The sequence below is a fragment of the Amia ocellicauda genome, chromosome 7 (genome assembly GCF_036373705.1).
Source record: "Amia ocellicauda isolate fAmiCal2 chromosome 7, fAmiCal2.hap1, whole genome shotgun sequence".
NCBI lineage: Eukaryota > Metazoa > Chordata > Actinopteri > Amiiformes > Amiidae > Amia > Amia ocellicauda.
In genome coordinates, this window is record NC_089856.1 from 41155984 (window position 1) to 41177998 (window position 22015).

The window sequence follows — 22015 nt, forward strand, 5'->3', positions numbered from 1 at the left end:
GGCTGAAGATGTCTGGTGCTCATGAGGAAAAAAAAATAAAACAATGATTTTGCTCCTGAAAACTACAAACCTTTCAAAAAACAAACACATGGGAGTTTGTCAAGCCAAATCCTCAATAATGCATCTATGATTGAATTATTTATCTGATGTGGAAGGGTTTGAACATAGCCATTTAATTTTAATTTGCTGCGGTTTCAGAAAACTAACCGTAAGCCAATCAGTGAAAAGCTTTGGTGCACTTTAATTAGTGTTGGGACTTCGTCAGGAAAAACTCTAAATATTTTATAGCTTAAGTAATGATCACAATTCTATACAGGAATGTTTCCCACCATCAGGGGGAAAAGGGAACTTGCAATTTAACCTTTCAAAGTACTAAATTTTGTAGAGAAAATAAGTTATACAGCATGAACAACTGTTTTCTCTAACTGTTATTGACAAATTGATATAAACAAAGTCTAAATTCATAACTCTTTGCTATACACAGTATCAGCACCTGAAGGTAAATACAAAGTTACACAACATCTTTAGTTTCTAGCATTGATTGTGGGTTATAGGATGGTAGCTAATACTGAAGTAATTATGGATCAAACAAAGCTGAGCTGTGATTCTGGTATAAATACAAAACAGACAAAAATAGAGCACGATATACAGCTTCTGATTAAAATGAAGTGCATTTCAAGGAAAGAAAACTGCTAAAATAGGTTTTTAATAATGATAGTAATTTCACTGTCATTTTCAATGAGGTCATTTGAGAAAAGTACAGCACATTTTAAAGTAGGTTACTTTATAGTATAAACTAAATTTTCTTTAATTATGGCATTTTAGAGTTTCTAAAGTAAAAAAGAGGACAGTAGATAAAAAAATAGTCTGTGAAAGTATAAAAGTGAATTCTTGTTCTCAAAAACAGGTTAATGTGAATTAATATAAAGATAATGGTCTGATGGGTGTCTCTCTACCAACTTATGATTTATGACTATGCTTTGCAATGCTGAATAGACCAAAAAAGGATAATATTTATCTTTTGTCATCTAAATCGTATGTAGTTCTTTGTGTAAAAAACAGTCCCCAGAGCTTTCCTTTGCTTTTCTCTTGCATTAAAAGTCAGAAGGATTAAGCTTTTCTATATTTAGTGTAATGTAGGCACTACAATTCGGCTCAAGTCTTTTCTATAGATTTTCTATAAACCCAGATGTTCTCTTTCTAAGGGTTTTGAGAAATAGTGATAACATAAAGCACACGTTCAGTATATCACTTAAAACAAGTTTACCCTTCTAAAGTTTATACAGGATTTTTTCATTTTTAACATGACTTGACTGTGGTTTTATCATAGTTTTACATGGGTTTCCTATGTGTTAAACATGCCTTTACTGTGCTTAATGACACTGGATCATGGGAATACCATGGAATACCTTGATCACTTAGGAAACCAATGTAAATCTAGGGTAAAACCATAGATAAACCATGTTAAAAGTGCACAAACCCTGTGGTAAATTTACCAGGCTAAACTTGCATAAGGGATGGGAATTTTAAAAAGATTAACATCTGAACTAGCTGACCAAATTATTCTGGGCTTTTCAGTTTGCAATTTACAGCGGGTTTTCTTTTGTGTAGAGGAGCAGGTAATGAAGGAAGGAGAAAAGGTTGTCACAGTAGCACAGATAGAAATAACAGTCAGTTGCAAGAGCTGTTCAGTGGAAAATGTTTCCCATTCTCTGCCAAAGTTATTATGTTCTTTGTAGGTTATTTTTTTAAGTCCACCGATACTATAATTTTATTGAATCTCTGATGGCGGTTGAGCCTGCCAGACTAAACACACTTAGATGTTGTGATTGGCTTAATTCTTCTAATGCTTACAGAACTAACGGGCAACTGTTCCTCAAGCTAATCCCCATGTCTGTTAGACACCGTTGTGGGAGCCTGTGGTTTTACTGATGGATCCAGTATGGAGATGGATTGTGTAATTGTGACAGCTTGAAACAGTACAAGTTCCATTACACAAATATTTGCATTGGTAAAATTAAGCAATAGATCATTGGGTTTGTCTTTCACTGCCTTAATTTGGCTCAGGGACAAAGTCAACAAGGTCATCAGGTTGTCTATGTTAACTATCCTTACTATTGGGGGTTTTCATGTCCCCTGCTACCTTTACAACCTCCGCCCCCCCCCCCCCCCCCCACACACACACACACAAAGAAAAAGATCCAAAATGGTTTTGTAAATTAGACCATATACCAACCTTCTTTCTAACTGCAGATCATGTGTATTCACATCCCAACCCAATCAGCACATCTCCCATGACATACCAAGCCAAAACTAACAAAGACTCAGACAATGGAGGGACAATTTCATAAACACAACCTCCAAAATCCTTGTAGATCGTAAGCTATCAGCTGTTTGTTATTTAATAAATACAGTAATTACAGGTAAATCTCTCAAATAAAATACAGAAACACGTCCATACAACATGCAACACATCTTCTGGGATTATCGTAAATAATTGTAGCTTTTCATTTGGAAAGCTGGGCAGAAGTCTTTCCTGTGATTAGGCGACACTGAGGTGATTAAAGTCTTATTGTTTCTTAGCTGTTCTAGGAGACTCCAGGAGACTCATTGATTAAAAAAACAAATAATAATAATAAAAAAAAAATATATATATATATATTATTATTATTTGTTTTCAGCAGAATGTGCAATGTGAACAGGAAATTAAATCAATACTACACGAGAATGTACTTTTTCTAACATTATTATTCTGATACATGGCAACAGCTGTCAACTATACCTAATAGTATTTTTCCTGCTATAATATGGATAACATAACATTTTCTGAGGTCATCACCATGTCAGTACAGAAGAGAGCAACAGCAGTGATATACACAGTAGGCAGGGAGTCCATTGACTGCAGGAATTGAAATTTGATTTTAAGGAACAAGAAAGCTATAGACACCATAGGACACTGTTTTAGTATTTGGATGTAGGTTTTCATCCCATATGGTGTTCTTGTTTTTTCTCCCCCCAGGATATTTGGGCTCTGCTTGTGAGCAGAAGATCAATCCTTGTGCTTCCTCGCCCTGCCAGAACAATGGCAGCTGCTACACCGACGGACTGTCCTATGGCTGTAGCTGCAGCCCAGGCTACACCGGCCCCACCTGCGCACAGCTCATTGATTTCTGTGCCTTGAACCCCTGCGCTCATGGGATTTGCCGCAGCGTTGGGACCAGCTATAAATGCTTGTGCATTCCAGGTATGAGCTCACGCCACTTCCAGAAGTCATTCCGAATTTCAGAATAAGCATCTGTGAAGCTTTAGGCATGAAATAGTTTATCATCTTCCTGTCTTAATATTTCTGATTTTGAAAAACAAGAACAACAAAAACCCAATAATATCCAGAGCCTATGTTCTGTCATCATGCTTAATCTGCAACCAATTATGCACATTTTCTAACCTGGGCCCCCTTTGCTAGTTATTTAAATGTCAGTTTCCTTGCTGCTGTCAAGTTGTTGTTTTACCACTAACTCAGTTTGGGAGTCTGTGAAAGACAAATTGACAACTCTCTTTGAATGATTATTACTTACGGAAGCTCCTATGGGAACTAGTTCAGAGAGCGTTCTGCTAATCAAGGAGTTTCTGAAGAATGGTTACGTCTGAAAAAGATGTTCAAACGTTAAATGTTGAGCATAGTAACTAGGTTGAAGATCCTAGCTTTTGAATTGAAAATGTAATTTAACATTGGTTTTTCCATCTTCAGTACAGCATCTGAGGTTAAAGCCGTTTCTGAAGTGAATATACTGAGGTAGCTGCTATATTTCAGTTTAAGCTGGAAGTGTCGGTCTTGTGCGTTTTTTTCGATTTGGAAGCAGAAACCTTGTGTACTGTATGCATATGGACTGCCACAAGACTCATACAAACATCAGCATCTGGGACACTATTCACTTGACTGAAATATTTGCTTAACAGACAGTTTTAATAAGGACACAAAGAATAGGCCTGTGAATCCTCATACCTGACAGAGCTGTTTACTCAGATACTATATCAGAGAAGTTGAAATATAATTTGGCAAGACGTTATTACTAGAGGTAGTGGGAATAAAATAATCTGTCTACTCTGAACATGAAGTGAATAGCTACACCAATATTGGTGCATAACATACCAGCACACAAGCATTGATTTAATGGAGATTGAGATATTTGCAAATATGTTAATGTTATAAGAATAGTTATTTTAATACAATACTAATATTTCAAGTGTGTGTTAATGACAGTGTAGTTTCGTTTTAGTTTAGTTTATTTCACTAACAACATCATTCACACTGACTAAAAATAAGTAAGCAAATACATACATACACCGATCAGCCATAACATTATGACCACTCACAGGTGAAGTGAATAACACTGGTAATCTCGTTATCAGTTGTCAGTGGGTGGGATATATTAGGCAGCAAGTGAACATTTTGTCCTCAAAGCTGATGTGTTAGAAGCAGCAAAAAGTGGTCCAAGGAAGGAAAAGCGGTGAACCGGCGACAGGGTCATGGGCGGCCAAGGCTCATTGATGCACGTGGGGAGCGAAGGCTGGCCCGTGTGGTCAGATCCAACAGACGAGCTACTGTAGCTCAAATTGCTGAAAAAGTGAATGCTGGTTCTGATAGAAAGGTGTCAGAACACACAGTGCATCACAGTTTGTTGCGTATGGGGCTGCGTAGCCGCAGACCAGTCAGGGTGCCCATGCTGACCCCTGTCCACTGCCGAAAGCGCCTACAATGGGCACGTGAGCATCAGAACTGGACCACGGAGCAATGGAAGAAGGTGGCCCGGTCTGATGAATCACGAGTTCAAGGTGTTGACTTGGCCTCCAAATTCCCCAGATCTCAATCCAATCGAGCATCTGTGGGATGTGCTGGACAAACAAGTCCAATCCATGGAGGCCCCACCTTGCAATTTACAGGACTTAAAGGATCTGCTGCTAACGTCTTGGTGCCAGATACCACAGCACACCTTCAGAGCTCTAGTGGAGTCCATGCCTCGACGGGTCAGGGCTGTTTTGGCGGCAAAAGGGGGACCTACACAATATTAGGCAGGTGGTCATAATGTTATGGCTGATCTCGGTATATCATGCTTTAAAATCTCAAAATAGGTGCCATTATCTGCCTGCGAGTGCAAAACAAACATCAGCACGGCACTGTGCTCATTACTTGACTAGAAACAAATTCTGTCCAAGCCATTCATGCTGTATTTCTCTTTTACCCTAGTTTGTCAGAACAGTGAAACATAATCTACGCAGTTCAGTTAACAAGCATAGCAGGTGGTCAGTATTATTATTTTTTGTTTGAATTGAGCTCCCAGCCACTGAGACTAAGACGAAATGGTACACGGCAGCAAAAAGTAATCAAACCTGAGTTCTAAGCCTTTATTTTGATTGAGTGATCTTGTTTTTAAGGATCTCTTTCTGACCAAGTAAAACTGCTGGTGATTTTTTATCATGACTAAATCCTGGCATTATCATCAAGTAGCTTCAAAACCATGTGCAAGGGCTTCACTTTTTCACCATAGCAACTGTTATTTCTGTATTAGCCCTGATGGGAATATTAGATCTCCAATGTTGCTGGCGTGCATTCGAGAAACCAGCCTCAATAAAATAAATTAACCTCAGCGGAGTTAATGATCTTTTCACGCTCATAACATTTCTTTTTATATCCCTCAATATAAAATGGCATTTCAACCAATTACACTTACGTAATGTCTATCATTACTTAGATAGGTGCTCCCTATAATAAAGGCTGTTGTTCAGATACATTATATTTTCGTTTGAAAATATACTTTTTGTCTTAAATCATAGGCATGAAGGGACAGGAAATAATATATCTGGAGCTGGTGACTGACTTGAATTAAATTGTGGAATGGGAAACAAAAGCTGATACTATTGCTTCCCCCCTTGAACAAAAAAGGAACTCCTGTCTTTAATACTTATAAGAAACATTAAATTGCATTTGAGTTATAGCAAAGATCCTGTTGTCATTCAAAGGTGCTGCAGTATAAGCTAGTGTTGTAGAAGGAGTTGTCACAATATATAGCACTAGTGGATCTGGAGAACCTGAGCTTACTGTTTTGAATACACCGGTAGCCTATTTAATATGTGTTCTACAGTAGCACATAATTGTGCAGAAATGCAGCTAAGTTACCCAATTTGAAGAAATGTAGCTGAGTACTCAGCCATTACTCACCCCAGCCATCATTTCTGTTGTGTGGGGTCAGATGAGTCAGTTACAAGACTTTGTTAACTTTTGGTTTTCATTCAACATTCAAGACGTGATGCATGATGGAGAAATGTAAGAAAAACTAAATAAAACGCTGCCAGACCGAGACAAAAAATAGAAAAAACGTATTGAGGTAATTATTCCTTGAGTGTGAGTCATTGAAAAATAGAAAAACAGCACAGAATACGCTACACTCAGCCTGAGAGTAATATTAAACAATAGTTTTATTTTCGGTCATTCCCTGAGAAAAATAAAGCAGCAAAAATACATAACAGAAATCAACTTCTGTTCCTTCTATACATATTTCTGATGGGCAGTACAGACACTCCTATTTGAGGCCTACTTCTGGTAAGATAGTCTGCAGGCCAGAAACTATACCAATTACAAGAACTCTACTTGTAACAGTTAGTTCGTTTTAAATAAAGGGAAAGTTATTATACACAGAACAGTTTATAGCATAAAGCAGGAGAATAGTTTAAAATGAGTGCATTTTAATGCCAAATCCACGGCTTATTAACTATAAACATATTTACCGGGTGATTGCAGTTGGACTGCATAATTTAAAGATGTTTTTTTCTCATACTAGTAATGCATAGCTTTTGAGGTCCCACAAACACAATTTGAAAGGGTGTCTCATTCATATGATACAAAAAATGAAATAAAAGCTCTAGGGCCCTTGCTGTCAGTCTTCATTATGCCATCTCTAATAGTCTTTGGTTTGAGTGTCCCGATACAACCTGTATTTCCGATGTCGAAATGGGGCATTAGGGAAATGATTCTCGACTAAATTGACATTGTCACGGTTCACTGTAGCTGCAATTGGGAAATGCTAGCTGCAAAGGATGCCTTCCCCCTCACACCTCTCTACTTTGCTGCCCTTCATTGCCAAGGCATTCTGCATTTTGGTGTCAGAGAGCTTCCAATTAACTGGAAAGACTCCTGAGTTTTCCTCCTGTCTGCCCTTGCCTTTCATAACCCCCTTTTGTGCTCACTTTTCCAGACACTAAATATCAGCTTTTGTTTCATCGGAAGTCCTTCCCATCACACAAATACTGCACTGGGCGAGAATTTTAAACAGTTTCAATTAGGTTCAAGGGCTGTGAAACTGAGGAACAAGTTTGTGCCCAGCAGGGAAGCTGTTGTTGCTGGTTTTTATTGGACTTGCCATGACAGCACTCGGCTATTAGAAGTAAATAGTGCCCGGGAGGGATGGTTGCTACTGCTCTGTCAGGGCTTTGTGAAGGTGGGCTTGTGAGGACAAAACAGTTGTTTACTTATCAGAATCGTCGATTTCCACCGCACACGTCCCATCGGACTTCTTTTTTTAGTCCGAGCTTTGGCCCCTAACTCTGCATTAAACACGCCACTGCCTAGACTAGAGCCTTCTGGGTAAAGTAAAAACTGAAAGGAAAGGTGATTTAGTCTAGAACCAGCAGGATTTCAGTTAAATGAGTTGTGCCAGGTGGATCCAGTTGGACCCAGTTAGGTGTGAATGGGGGGCAGGTAGACAAAAGGGTACTTAAAGCTGCTGTTGCGAAAGAGCTGCGCTGTTTCTTGGTGACAAAAAAAATCAAGCAGTTGACCAGGGGACAGAAACCAAGAGCCCCCCCAAAAATTAAGAAGCATATGGCCACTAAAGTATCATGTTTGCAGAATGATTGCCTTCCTGGATGAACTCATCCAAGACGATTTAATTTGTGAACGTTGTCAGCATGTGGAAATCCTAAAGAACAAGGTCTTGAGGCTCAGCTTGTTGATCTGCGCTGTATTAGTGATATGGATTAGTCTCAATGTGAGAGATGGTGTGCACGCCAAAACCTAGGAGAGTTGAGACCTTGGAGCAGGACAGCGTAGAGAACTGCTGGGTTACAGTAGGTTGTAACCGCAGCTAGAAATGCTCAACAGGTTCCAACTGTTGGACACTGAGTTGGACAGTAATGATTCCAAGGGTGATGGAAGGGCAGTTGAGCACCAGAGCACCATGGTGTGCCAGAACAGGGAGGTAGTTATAGTAGGAGACTTGATCCTTAGAGGTTTATCACACAGTTCTAGTGATAAGGAGACCCGCATGGTATCTTGCCTGCCTGGTGCTCAGGTTGCAGATCTCCCTAAACCAGTAGATGGGCTACTGGCCAAATCCGGGGAGAATCCACTGGTCATGGTCCACATTGGAACCAATGACAAAGGAAAAGGTAGGGCAGAGGTTGAAATCTTGGTATTGGGAAGTGTGTTTTAGGTTTATGGAGCATTGGTCTTTCTTCTGGGATAAATAGAAACAGAAGGGGGGCTAATGAATTGGGAGAGTGTATGTGCAGAGTAATTGAGAATCTTTAAACTAGGGACCAGGCGGGCAGGGAGCTCTGACAATGGGAGATGTTCCACTAAGGAAAGAAAACAAAGGGAAGCTGCTAGTAGGAAAGTCCTGAAATGTTTGTACCTCAATGCCAGGAGCATAAGGAACAAGATGTACCTAGAAGCCACAGTGCTGGTGTGTGACTATGATGTTGTGGAAGTGACAGAAACATGGCTTACTGAAAATGATGGGGATGAATACAAGTTGAAAGGATACACACAGTTTAGGAGAGACAGGCAAAATCGAAGAGGGGGTGGGGTAGCATTATATGTGAAAAATGACATTGAGACAGAAGAACTCAAATTAGATCCTAGTAACGAAACAGAATCTTTGTGGGTTAAACTTTTGAACAAAAGATCCGGAGGATTAGTGGTAGGAGTGTGTTACAGACCACCCAACTCAGATATTCAGAAGATGTTGCATTGTACAATGTAATCAATGAGGTATTTAAATTTCCAACATAGACTGGGAAAGCCCACTTGGGACTACAGAAGCAGAAATATAAATGGTTGAGATGGTAAATGACTGCTTTCTAACTCAATTTGTCAGGGAATCAACCAGGGAGAGAGCATTCATTGATTAGATATTTTCATATTACCAAGATAGAGTCAGAGGGACACTAGTTAGAGAAGCAATAGCAAACTATGATCACAATATGGTTAGTTTTGAGGTATACTTTCAAAAAACAAGGACCAAGTCTAGAACAATGATCTACAATTTTAGAAAAGCAAACCTTGAAGGTATGAGGCGGCACAGTTAGATCTGTTAGTGGATTATAGTGGACAACTCTTAGAGACCATAAGTCAGGAATCTTAAGTTCTGATCCTCGAGAGAGACAGAGCCGTCTGGTTTTCATTCCACCTAAGCTCTTAATGAATTCCCTAATTGAATAACTGTTTTGGTAATTGGACCAATCTATCCCTTTGCCCAGGGATGCTAATTGAATAGGACTTCCACTGGACTGTGGACAAGCATGAAAGAATTCATAGTCATAGTGAGTCATAATTGGCTATTTGCCCTAATGTGTGCTTCTTTAAATAAGATGCATTCCTGCTGATTCAGATTCTGTGTTGTCTTTGGGGGGAGTATATAAGTAGGAATGCATGCTAGTAAACAATAAAAATAAAACTGCATGGAAAAAACATGCCTTAAGCAAAATAACAGATGGTAAAATGTCTTTATTATGTGATATTTTTTCTAGGCTTTTCACATTTCTGACTTATGATTTTTACTGAAGGGTGCATAATTAATTAGTTAATTAGTTATTTAATTGAGGTAAGTATTTCCCAGGCCAAGGATTCTGTTTGAGGGAAAGTACAAATTACACATTGACATAGCTTACCGGTGAAGAGATTTGAAAATACTCAAACGTACTGCAAACACATAAATTGAACGCTATGCAAACTGAAATCACTGGCAAAAATCCATTCTTTCTTAAATGAAGTGACACCAAAACACAGATGAGACTCTTCAGTACGGTCTGTCAGCTCTGTACCCTACGCCCAAATGGATTTCATTCTGAACTCCAGCTATGCTGTCTGAAAATGTTTCACATCACACAATGAGTAACAATCCACGGGGAATAAAATGCTTCAACGTCATCGCTTTAATCAAGGGCTTTGGTTTAGTAACTATTGTGTGAGGAAGGATTTTGTCTTAATGGTTTGCGTTGTGTAATATGTTTCTGACAACTGGTTCGGAATACTTAAAAAAAATAAATAAATCTGGATTTCAAATGACAGAAATGTTCTCTAAAGAAGGAAAAAAGAACAGAACAGGCTTTTTGGTCTATTCGCTGAGGCCTGAGAAACGCTGAAGAGTGAATTGATGACTTTGGAGCTGCAGGCTGGTTGCCATGGATCCCCACCCGTTCAGTGTCATGCCATTAGAGAGAGGCTCTTGCGTCCGCTGTTCTTCCATTGTAGAACAGGCTGAGATGTCAGGAGTACTTGCCTAATGAGATGGCAGCGTTTGCCCATTGATTTTGCTCGGTGCTTCAGTGTCTGGGGCCAGTAAATGATGAAACGTACAAAATAATGTTGTGTTCTTTCTTAAATGAAAGCTGGAGAATCGTACAGTGCAATTTGCTGGTGTGTGTGTCTTTTCTGTAGGTATTGTGATTTCACTGGCACATTCGCACTGTTCAAATGACAACAGATTTGACTATATATGTTGATATGGATAGAGATAGCAGAGAGAGATAAGTAATATCCTTATGCACTAAATGTGTTTTATTTAAGTGGTTTTAATTAAAATTTTAATTTCATATGTAGGGAAAGTTCAGCATATTCTCCCAATTCACTGTGCACAAGCAGAAAAGTGGGATCTATGACGCAGCCTGTATTCACATTGCAATTGTCTGGAGATACCAGTGTACGATGAGGAGAGAGATGAGTGATTTCCTTCATACCAGCTGAAGCAGTATAACATGAATGGTGTCCTCATAACCTTTTAAAATGAAAGGCTGCTTCTTCTGCATTACAGTACATTTGTCACAGACTCCATATGCAGTAATTCAAACAAGATGAAACCCTGCTTTATGCGCACATTTGCAGATCCACTTCCAGTTTTGCAAGTAAGGCAGATAAAATGTTTTATGACCCACCGTAATGTCAAAGAATAGATTTAGACCATTTATGTTTTTAAAAAATGAATAAAATGAATGCACTGCTTGTGAAGTTTTTTTCCACCATCACTGAGGATATTGTACGACTCAAATCTGATTTATTGTCAAGTGCTGGTTGAAGATTGAAAGATAACATCCCTTATGTTTCCAGATCTTGCTGATTCTGATTTTCTGACCTTGGCATCTGAGCTTTTTCGGGCATAAAACCACAAATTGACAAAGAATGGGGAAAAGAGATTGTTGCACTACATTGCCATCAAGTGGTCAGCTGATAGAATTTCTTTATCATTGTAGATATCCAATCAGAGAGAGTAGTTTTTGTGTGTCTGGTTTAATTTTTTTTATCGTTATCCACTACTGCATTACTTTCCATTTATTCACACCAACAGAGCGCTACAGTAAGTGCTTTCTCTCCACATATATGTTGCTTTTGTAAGCTTTGCTTCTGTTCACATTCTTTTGTAAGATATATATTTCATAAAAAACTCCCTTCAGTTTCAGACTTTTTCTTTCCTACTGTGGTATATTTTTGAAGTATCAATATTTTAACAGAGGGTGGGTTATCCTATAACAATAAACGTTAAGTCTACCAGAATTTCAGTTTTATTAACCAAAAAACATGTCAGAAATCCCGTCTTAGTTACTAAAATGAGAAGAATGTTCATTTGGGGAGGGATTTTAGGTTTCAGACTTTTGCTGTTTGTTTTTCTTCCTGTGTTTGTAGATACAGTGGTGTTAGATGTTAATGTGTTGGTTTCCCTTGTCCTTTCGTCCAGGTTACCATGGATTGTACTGCGAGGAGGAGTACAACGAGTGCCTGTCAGCCCCCTGCCACAACTCGGCACCCTGTAAAGACCTGGTCAATGGCTATGAGTGCCTCTGTACTGTGGAGTACGAAGGTAGGTTCTGTGTGCGTAGTATCAAGCAATATGGTGCTTATTTTTCATGCCCTACCTGGGTTCCAGGGTGTCATCCTGACAAGACTTGTATTTTTATATTTGTACTGACACTGATCTGACATTGCTGTGTTTGGGGTTTGGTCTTGACGTCTTATCGATGTAAGAAGTTGGATGTATGAGATGACCAGTACACAATTTATTTCAAACAGATTAAAATGTATTAAAATGTTATTTGGGTGTCCACAATAACAAGTGAGCAGGCATAGTATGATATATGTATTTGCCAGTACAGGCATAGCTTGATTGGAAGAGCCCCTTCTTATAAAATGGATTTCCTAACTCAATATCCCTGCACATAATGCACTTTTCTTTGGAAGCCAATCAGCTCGCAGTGCCTAATTCCAGAGACAGGCCAGTTTGTGTTTATAGACCCGAACTTTGAAACTCCTCATTAAAGCTTATTACAGACCCCAAGCCTGTTGGGACATTACAATCTCATTTAAAAGCACACTCTTTTAATTTCACTTTCTCTTCAAATTATGTCTATTTTAAGAAATTTGCTACTGGAATGACCTTCTTCATATATTGTTTCCCCTTCTTTGATTTCAATCAGAGTAAAATGCCTTCAAGTCCTGACTTAAAGGAATCAAGATTGTTGTTGTCTTAAATTCTTAAATGAAATGTGAGTAACATTGCAAAGTCTAAGGCACACATGCTAGACCACCTTCAAAGAGTGTTTATGTTGTATTATTTGCTGATATATTGCTTGCATTTCTAACACTGTATGAACTTACAAAGGCTCAGCTTTAGGTGATATTATATTCCTATTTAATCAGACACAGATGGGCTTTATCAGCATTGGGGCTGCCAAAGGAAATAGCAATGCTAACCCCAGGAATAAGCTATTATACTGCAGGGCTTCCCTCAGCCCCCCAAGTTCATCACCACACAACTCCCCTCATTAACTGTACTGCTGACACAAGGGACCAGCCATTATCCAGGCAGTTCATTATGCCTTATCCAAGAGGGATCACATGGTGTCACTGGCGGCCAACATGGCCTGCTTTTGTCTTAACGGTGACTGACACGTCTCTCTCCTGCACCGGTGCGCTCCACCCCTTTGCACCGATCCAATTTGCACTCCAGATGATGCCCTCTGTACTTGTGCCTGCATCCCACTGCATTGATGTGCTAGATATCCCCTCTCCACAGTGATGTAACTCCTCTCCATTTCATTGATCAGGTCTAAGGGTCTTAACACATTTTTTTTTAAAGGAAAGTAATTCAATTTACAGCACAGAACGTACTGCAGTTCAAAAATGCATGACCAAGGCTCTATAGTGCTGGAACAACATCTGTGCAAAGTGATGCCTCCCCATTGAATACAACTATTTTATTCAATGACGCCCAGCACGTGTGTGTGAATTAGTGGAGGTTAAAGATCAGTTGTAATGTATTGAAGATGTAAAAGCACTTTGTTCTGTTTTGTTTGGCCATTCCTAGGGAAGCACTGTGAGCTGTACAAGGATCCTTGCCTCAAAGTCAGTTGTCAAAATGGTGGCACCTGTGAGAGCGAGGGTTTAAACGCCACCTGCGCGTGCCCTCCGGGTTTCTTAGGTGAGTAACTGGAAACTACAAGCTGATTTGTTCACAGACATGATTAATTAGCTGAAGGGAATGAAAGGGTAATCATAAAATAATCACTTTATTTACCCCTTCATCAAGACAAATATCCTCTGATATCATTTGATATATATATCTTCTTGATGTTACCATATATTTTTTAATGTCCAAAATTGATTTAAATCCTTTTCTCTTGAAGTTAATTGCAAAACATATTGTACATACAGTTTAGTGCATAGATGGCGTTTTTGTGGACTCGACTGTGATTTTGGGATTGATGTACAAGATGCCCCTCCACCTGGCAAAAGCACAGTCATAGCTGTCACGGTCCATTTGTAGCAAAGACGGCAGAAGAGCAAATTTAATTGCACCTTCCATGTGCCAGTGGGTGGATCTTATGATGAAAATAAAGTAATTATTCATTACTTACCCCATCCCCTGTCAACCTTTAGATTAAAAGCTTTTCCTGTGTGCATAATTCAAAATGTTCATTACAGATACCTTTGATTCGTTACTCATTCAGGTCACAAAACCTACACCAGCGCTAGAACTCAGACCGCTTTTTTTTTTTTTGGTAAAGAACAAAGCCCTCAGTGATGCATGCAGTTTGACCTATTAGAAATGTGTGCATTTGGAGATGAGAGAAATTGGCCTTCAGATGCTTTGTTATATATCTAGCCAGTGTTAAATGGAAAATAAAGTAATGGGAGACAGTGGAATAATGGGTTTTGTGCATGATATGAAAAACAGAACCCCCCAGAACTTCAAAGAGCTTTGTGTTGATTGCTTTTGATGCTTTTATGAGAAAAAATGAGTGGCGGTTTCTTTAGAGTCACAGTGTCTCAGTCCTACTCTTTGAGACTCCCTGTGTCTTCTGCCTTTCTTTCCAGCTGAGCTCATTATTACAGAGGCTTACTGAACCCTTAATTGAACTCTTTCTTAATTAGATATTTTTTCAACTATTTTTGGCACTCCGTCTTCAGAGGTGGGGATTCCACTGTATCAGACTGTACTCCTTCACGCTGCTCGTTTCATGGCGGCCCAATTGACATATTGATCACTGAAACAATAGCAGCACCATGTTCAGAATGGATGCTAATTCTTCAGCCCAAAACAGTGTTTCAAAAGTTCTAATTGGGTATATATTTCTATTGAAGGGCTAATTTCAGATTAGAAACCACTGACTGCAGGTAACAATTCTACAGGCTGTTGAACAATGTCTATCAGTACCGAAATGGACGCTTTAGAGAAATGAAACGTGGGCTTTTTGTTTAAAGGTGACCAACAACCTAGCCTCCATAGCTCATTGATGCTTTAGCAGCTCGTTATAACAGTACGTACTTCGGCACTGTGTTAGACCCCATAGTGTCTTAACAACCAGGAGACACTGGGCTGTTTCCAGTGCTGACAGGCCTGTCTGTGTGTGTTCCCAGGAGATGACTGTGAAGTGGATGTCAACGAATGCGACAGCAACCCCTGCCATCATGGTGGCTCCTGTATTGACCAATCAAACGGCTTCATCTGTCACTGCCCTCAGGGATGGGTTGGGGTCAATTGTGAAATACGTGAGTTCCTCATTTTCACATCTTGTTTTGGTTTTGGTGAGGGTAGCTTTCGGAATAACCGCAGAAAGGAGAAGTTGTGGAGAATGGGAGAATTTAGTATTTGTTTCTAAACAGATTTTAATCAAATTAGACTATGTGTATTTCCCATAGCTTCAGTGTTAATCCTTCACTTTGATAAAGGAGATTTCCCCATATTTTTTCCATGTACTGGATAAATGAAAAAAAAATAATAATAAAGGTTTGAATTAAAGATAGAGCCACACTAACCTGTTCTCTGCATATCTGTCCTTAGATCTGCAGTGGAAATCTGGCCAAACAGCCGAGACTTTGAGCAACATGCCCCGGCACTCCCTGTACATCATCATCGGGGCTTTGTGTGTGGCCTTCGTCCTCATGCTCATCATCCTCATCGTGGGCATCTGTCGCATCAGCCGCATCGAGTACCAGGGCTCCTCCAGACCCGCCTACGAGGAGTTCTACAACTGCAGGAGCATCGACAGCGAGTTCAGCAATGCCATCGCCTCCATCCGTCACGCCAGGTACGCTGGGAGAGACGGCCAGAGCTTGTGTATCCCGTGGGGCTCTGGCATCTACTCCCTGTAAACACTGGGTGGGAAAACACATGAGAAACAGACACCAGTGAAGCAGAGTATCATTCCTAGCCAGCAGGATAAACAGTGAATGAACAGTGAAATTCATGTTTTTGCCTAAATTCAATGATTCTGAACATTGATCAGCTATTTCCAAACTGGATTGTTTTCAATAATTGTTCCTCTGCCATTAGTTCAGCAATGCTACAAAGAGCACAATGTGACTAACTACATTAACACTGCATTGTGCCAAGTGTTTACTCTAATAAATAACCAACCACACAAGTTCTTCTGTCACCAGCAATACATCGATCAGCCGTAACATTATGACCACCTGCCTAATATTGTGTAGGTCCCCCTTTTGCAGCCAAAACAGCCCTGACCCGTCGAGGCATGGACTCCACTAGACCTCTGAAGGTGTGCTGTGGTATCTCTCACCAAGACGTCAGTAGCAGATCCTTTAAGTCCTGTAAGTTGCGAGGTGGGGCCTCCATGGATCGGACTTGTTCCGTGGTCCAGTTCTGATGCTCACGTGCCCATTGTAGGTGCTTTCGGCAGTGGACAGGGGTCAGCATGGGCACCCTGACTGGTCTGCGGCTACGCAGCCCCATACGCAACAAACTGCGATGCACTGTGTGTTCTGACACTTTTCTATCAAAACCAGCATTAATTTTTTCAGGAAATTGAGCTACAGTAGCTCATCTGTTGGATTGGACCACATGGGCCAGCCTTCGCTCCCCACGTGCATCAATGAGCCTTGGCCGCCCATGACCCTGTCGCCGGTTCACCGCTTTTCCTTCCTTGGACCACTTTTGATAGGTACTGACCACTGCAGACCGGGAACACCCCACAAGAGCTGCAGTTTTGGAGATGCTCTGACCCAGTCGTCTAGCCATCACAATTTGGCCCTTGTCAAAGTCGCTCAGATCCTTATGCTTGCCCATTTTTCCTGCTTCTAACACATCAACTTTGAGGAAAAAATGTTCACTTGCTGCCGAATATATCCCACCCACTGACAGGTGCCATGATAACGAGATTATCAGTGTTATTCACTTCACCTGTCAGTGCTCATAATGTTATGGCTGATCGGTATATGACGTCATGTGAATTGTGAATGAGTTAAACTGAATCACAGACACTCACTGGAAAGTATTACTGGAATGTATTTTCTGAGCTCCTAACACATCTGCAAATACAGTTGTGTATACTGTACGTAACGTTTCTCTTTTCTGACGTCTCGTACAGATTTGGCAAGAAGTCCAGACCTGCAATGTACGACGCCACACCCATCACCTACGAAGACTACAGCCCCGATGACAAGCCACTGGTGACGCTGATCAAGACGAAAGATTTGTAAAATTATACCTGAGCCAGTCGACTTTGTTGAAATGTACTTAAATTACCTTTTAAGTATTTCTTTAGAAAATAATTTAAAAAATAATAAAACTAAGAATTTGATAAATATATTTTAAATGTGAGAATCTGTGATGCTATTATATTAATACTATAGTATGCATATACTGGTATGTGCGTTTATTTAATAAATGGTGACTTAAAATGACTATATACACAACCGGAATGGTTAGTAGTTCCAGTCAGAGTGCTGCATACGGTTCTGTTGTGCCAGTGCTCTTCATAGGATAAAAACAAGCAAATTGTAAAACCGCATAGAAAAGCCAACACCTAGTATTGATAAGAGATATTAAAAATGTTGTAGAGATAGCTGCATTTGTTATACAGTATGATTATTTAAAAAAAGCAATTTGAGTTAGGTTTTGCCTTACTTGGTGCATGGATATATTCTATTTTGTCTGTATTATTTTGAAGACCTCATCAACAGCCTCATTTGTTTTAAGGTAACAGCTCTCTTGACGATATACTATAAGTGACGGGGAAATCAGGTGAAATTAAAATGACCTTTGATTGGACTGAAGTAGAGACTACTGACATCGTTTGATCTTTTTGCTGCTATGAGAAAAAAAAAGTCATTGCAAGAAATATATTCCAATAGTGAGTTTGCTGTAATTTTGCTTAATTGTAGCAGGTATGGTTTTCTGTATATGTGCAATGATTGTGGTGTTCTTCTTGGGGTCAGTTCTTAATTCTACTTCAATGTATCGTTGAGGTGCTCCAGATATTCTTCCTTTACCAGCTTCCTTTTTTTAAAGATTAAAACGACAAAAAAAACGTAAATAAATTATATGTTGAATGATGTAATAAAGGTCAAAATGAACACTTATTTTTTTTGTCATTCTAATTATTTCTGGTTAAGAAGTGTCTGCATTTGGCAACGACATTCCTGTGGAGTTTTTTTTAATATATTTTTTTATTCAATATATACTGTACAACAATGCTGGTATGAAATCTGACATTTTTCAAATTCTTTAGTCGGGACAAACAGTCCCAAAAAAGACTTGGAACTCAATACAGACATAGCAGGAGATCCAAAATATGAACAAGGAAACCATGAAAGTCATCACACATTAGTTCAAGATGCTTGTTTAATTAATTTGAGTGCATGATAAAAAAAAAGAAAGTCGATGTGGGCTGTTTATTATTTGTACTTACTCATTTTATTCTCTCTTTAGATCAATCCTCTTTTTTAAGAAAGAAAGCCAGATGTGCATTTTCACTGAGGGTGTTTTATTTCAGAGATGCATTCCTCTTGTCCTTCTCTTTCTCGTAAGTCTAATAAAAACTGTAAGAGATGTATTGGATACACTACCAGAACAAAATCATACCCACTAATTGCAATACAGTAGAACTAATTTATCATGTTTAAAAGCTGTGTAACCTTGAATTTATAATGCAATGAAGCTGAATTTAATCTGACACAAATGCAGTGTGAAAAATAAAGCCATTATATGCGTGTTCTCCTGCTGTAAATGAGAATATTAAAGTTTTCTCCTCATTAATCCCAGATCTCCATATTCCTACTTGATGTTAAAGTTGTATAACGCTCACATAGATGCCACAGAAGGTTGCGGTCGCACAAAAAACAAAGAAAACAAAGCGTCGGCCGTCTCCTCCTGTAGCTCGAGGGGGAAAGTGCAATCGATAGATCGCAGCGAAAGTGTAATGATGCATGTTAAATTTGGTTCACACAGGTCATAAATGACATTCGTCTGTTGCAAATGGAATATGTTTATAATTTAGGCCACCTAATTAAAGTTAGGCTCTGTACTCGGAATCTAATGCCTGTTTCAAATCTCAATGAAATAATACAATAATTCAGTCCATTACTTCTCTTAGTAGGATACTTATGTGTGGCTTTCATTGTCTAATTATTTTATTGTAAGATTTCTGGGGAGGGATTTAGAAATTCTCAGAAAGAAAACACTGTCAACGCCGCTGGAGTTTATTTACTGTATTCTGCCAGTTAGAACTGAGAGAACTCTAACACAATACGGGCCTACGCGGTTACACTTTACACCACCAAGGAAAAACATTTAACTTCCTTTGTAATAAAAAGCAAATGAATCCAGATACTTAATACAGGTTAAAGGGAAAAGAGCATTATCATTCTGGAAGAGGAAGTAGTGGAGTTCTGGGAAACATCAGCATCATAATTCACCTTTGATTGTTGTCTGTAATTCCCAGTGCTTTGATTATGGGGTGCTGGGGTTGCCATGTACCTTCCATGATGTCTGAAGGAACAGAAAATCACTGTTTTTATATCCATCTTTTTACAGGAAGGAAAGGGGTCAAGGGACAAAGCAGAAGAAAATGCAATGCCCCATGTACTGAAAGCAGAGTACACAAGAGTAGGCATCTTACAAAAGTGAGAAGGAGGGTTCACTATTATAAATAAATGTCAGGATATTAACATTGGAAAGAAAAATGGAAGGTATGTTATTTTCACAGCTGTGGTAACACATGGGGAAATATAATGCTTTTCCACTACGAAAGCCTGCAGTTTGCACTTAAAGAATACATTTAAGTAAAAAGAATGACATTTCCCTTTCCAAGAAAAAGTGGAAGGGGTTCCTGCAGACGACTGCATTATTAGATGACCTTCTATTTTGCATGAGTTTTGCTATCCTTCCTGTACAACCGATTATGTTCTGTTGCACAACTGAAGACACAAATTAAAACACTTTCCTAAAATAGACGTGAAACCATGAGAACATAGAAGCCTGCCTGCTGAGATTGCCGAGGTTGCACAGGACTGTATGTGAGTTACCACGACTGCAAGAAAAAATAAAATAGCACATAATGATCATACATCCTTAATTACCCTGCACAATAAAGGGTATTCTGGGAAAAACTTAAAAGAAGATGCAGCACAATCAGCAAAATAAAGGAAGAATTTATTCTTCAGCAGTGCAACACTAATCCTTGCCTCCTATCCAGCACCGACATGTCTGGAGAAACAGCTTTGAGAAGCTGGTGTGATAAGGAAACTGTCCAAACTGTTCAAAAAGTCTATAACGGACACTGAGTCTTAAAGATTGTCCCAAAGAACAGTGGATAAGTGTGTTGTGGACATCATGAAATCATGTTTAAACACCAACTCTGACATGAAACAGTATGTGGGAAGGAAGCTAGGCAAGGCATTGTTGGAATGGCATGTGGTACAGACAGTAAACATGCGGAGGTGGCAGCTGTGAAGGCTTAATGTTGTTTTGCTGGTACACAGACAATAGATACAGTAAAAATAGAACCTGCTAAGAAACAATATGACTCTGTTTTTCAGTGACATGAAATACCCTGAGGAAGTACAACATGTGGGCTAAAGCTTTGTTTTTCAAAACAAAAATGACTCCATTCACACAGACTCAACCTAAATAACTTCCATCAGGGAAAAAAACACACTAAACAAACAAACAAAAACATGCTGAAATTGATGTGCTGGCCCAGTGCCCTAAATGACCCTGAACTTAATGCCATTGAATTATAGGATAAACGTGACCAAGGCAGAAAGGAAACTCAAACAAGACAAATATGCAGTGGGAGATTATTTGGGCAGAAATGACATTCACAGATGTCAACAAACTGCTGAAGTCGTGAGAAGGCTGAAGTATGGGGAGCTGTGATTGCTAACAAAAGGTAATGGTTTGATTAGAAACATTTGTAGTAAAATACTAGTAAAACCCATCCTCTGTTCCATGTGGTCTTAGATATGCTTAATATAGTTTCTTACAAATCCAGATCATTTTATTATTGGATGCATTTCAATGCTATTCCCAGAGTATCCCCACAACTTTGACAACCAATTTACATATTTATTTTAGAAAGTACAATTATATTTTTATGGTCCACATCATTTCCCTTATTGATTTTTTTGGCAATCTAAAGTATGGTTTATTCAGAGATAAGTGTCCCCTAAGCCTTTTTCACTTTCTGCAACAGTTGGTCTGTAGAGTATTGTGAAACTGCATAAGATGATGATATCACAGAGAGGACAGGAGCCCTTTCTGTCACATGAATTAAAAACTCTTGAAAGGAATGCTACACTGACTGCGTGTAAATATCAACCACTTCTGGGACATTGAATGAATCTGATTTTGCCTTTCATGGAAAACATATCAACATTGAGTTTTTGGAGTAAAAAAAAAAATGCATGAGGTTTGCCAATGCTCACATTCATATTTCCTCATGATTGGTTAGGAAAACAAATAAAATGGCCAAAATCAATAAAAACAAAAGTATCAAGTTAAACAAGTAGTGCACGTGGCACATAGCCCAGAAGTGTTTACATTCTACTAAAGTGTATATCCTCAAAAATATATATACAAACTTCATATTATAAATACTTCAATATAAACCAATCATGCAAACACAAGGTGGAAGACAGTATTAGTGACCACCTGAAAGAAAAACAAATTGAGTCTATGCTCAGGCATTAGGAAAATATTACATTCACACAGAAGGCATGTTGGAAACCTGAGAAGTCTGTTTCTGATGACCATCTGTAGTGCGAAGCCATGCTATGATTGTTAATAAAGGAAGGATTGCATAACACACACAGGTACACTAATACCATAATCGTTGTGTGATCCTGTTTATCACAACTTATGAAATAGTTATAATTAATTCTGATATCAGGTGTTAACCACTGAAAGCTATGAACAAGTCACTGTTATACAACGGTGCATTGTCTAATTAT

General features: G+C 39.0%; 1 protein-coding gene across 1 annotated transcript in view; it reads left to right on the forward strand.

Annotated features, from left to right (window-relative positions):
• Positions 1–18145, forward strand: part of dner (delta/notch-like EGF repeat containing) — a 63562-nt gene extending 45417 nt beyond the window's left edge. The window contains exons 8-13 of the mRNA XM_066709660.1: positions 3020–3244; positions 12006–12128; positions 13632–13745; positions 15185–15316; positions 15609–15855; positions 17152–18145. Of these exons, the coding sequence (XP_066565757.1) occupies positions 3020–3244; positions 12006–12128; positions 13632–13745; positions 15185–15316; positions 15609–15855; positions 17152–17263 (953 nt within the window). The 3' untranslated portion in view covers positions 17264–18145. The remainder of the gene's footprint in view (positions 1–3019; positions 3245–12005; positions 12129–13631; positions 13746–15184; positions 15317–15608; positions 15856–17151) is intronic.
• The last annotated feature ends 3870 nt before the right edge of the window (positions 18146–22015 follow it).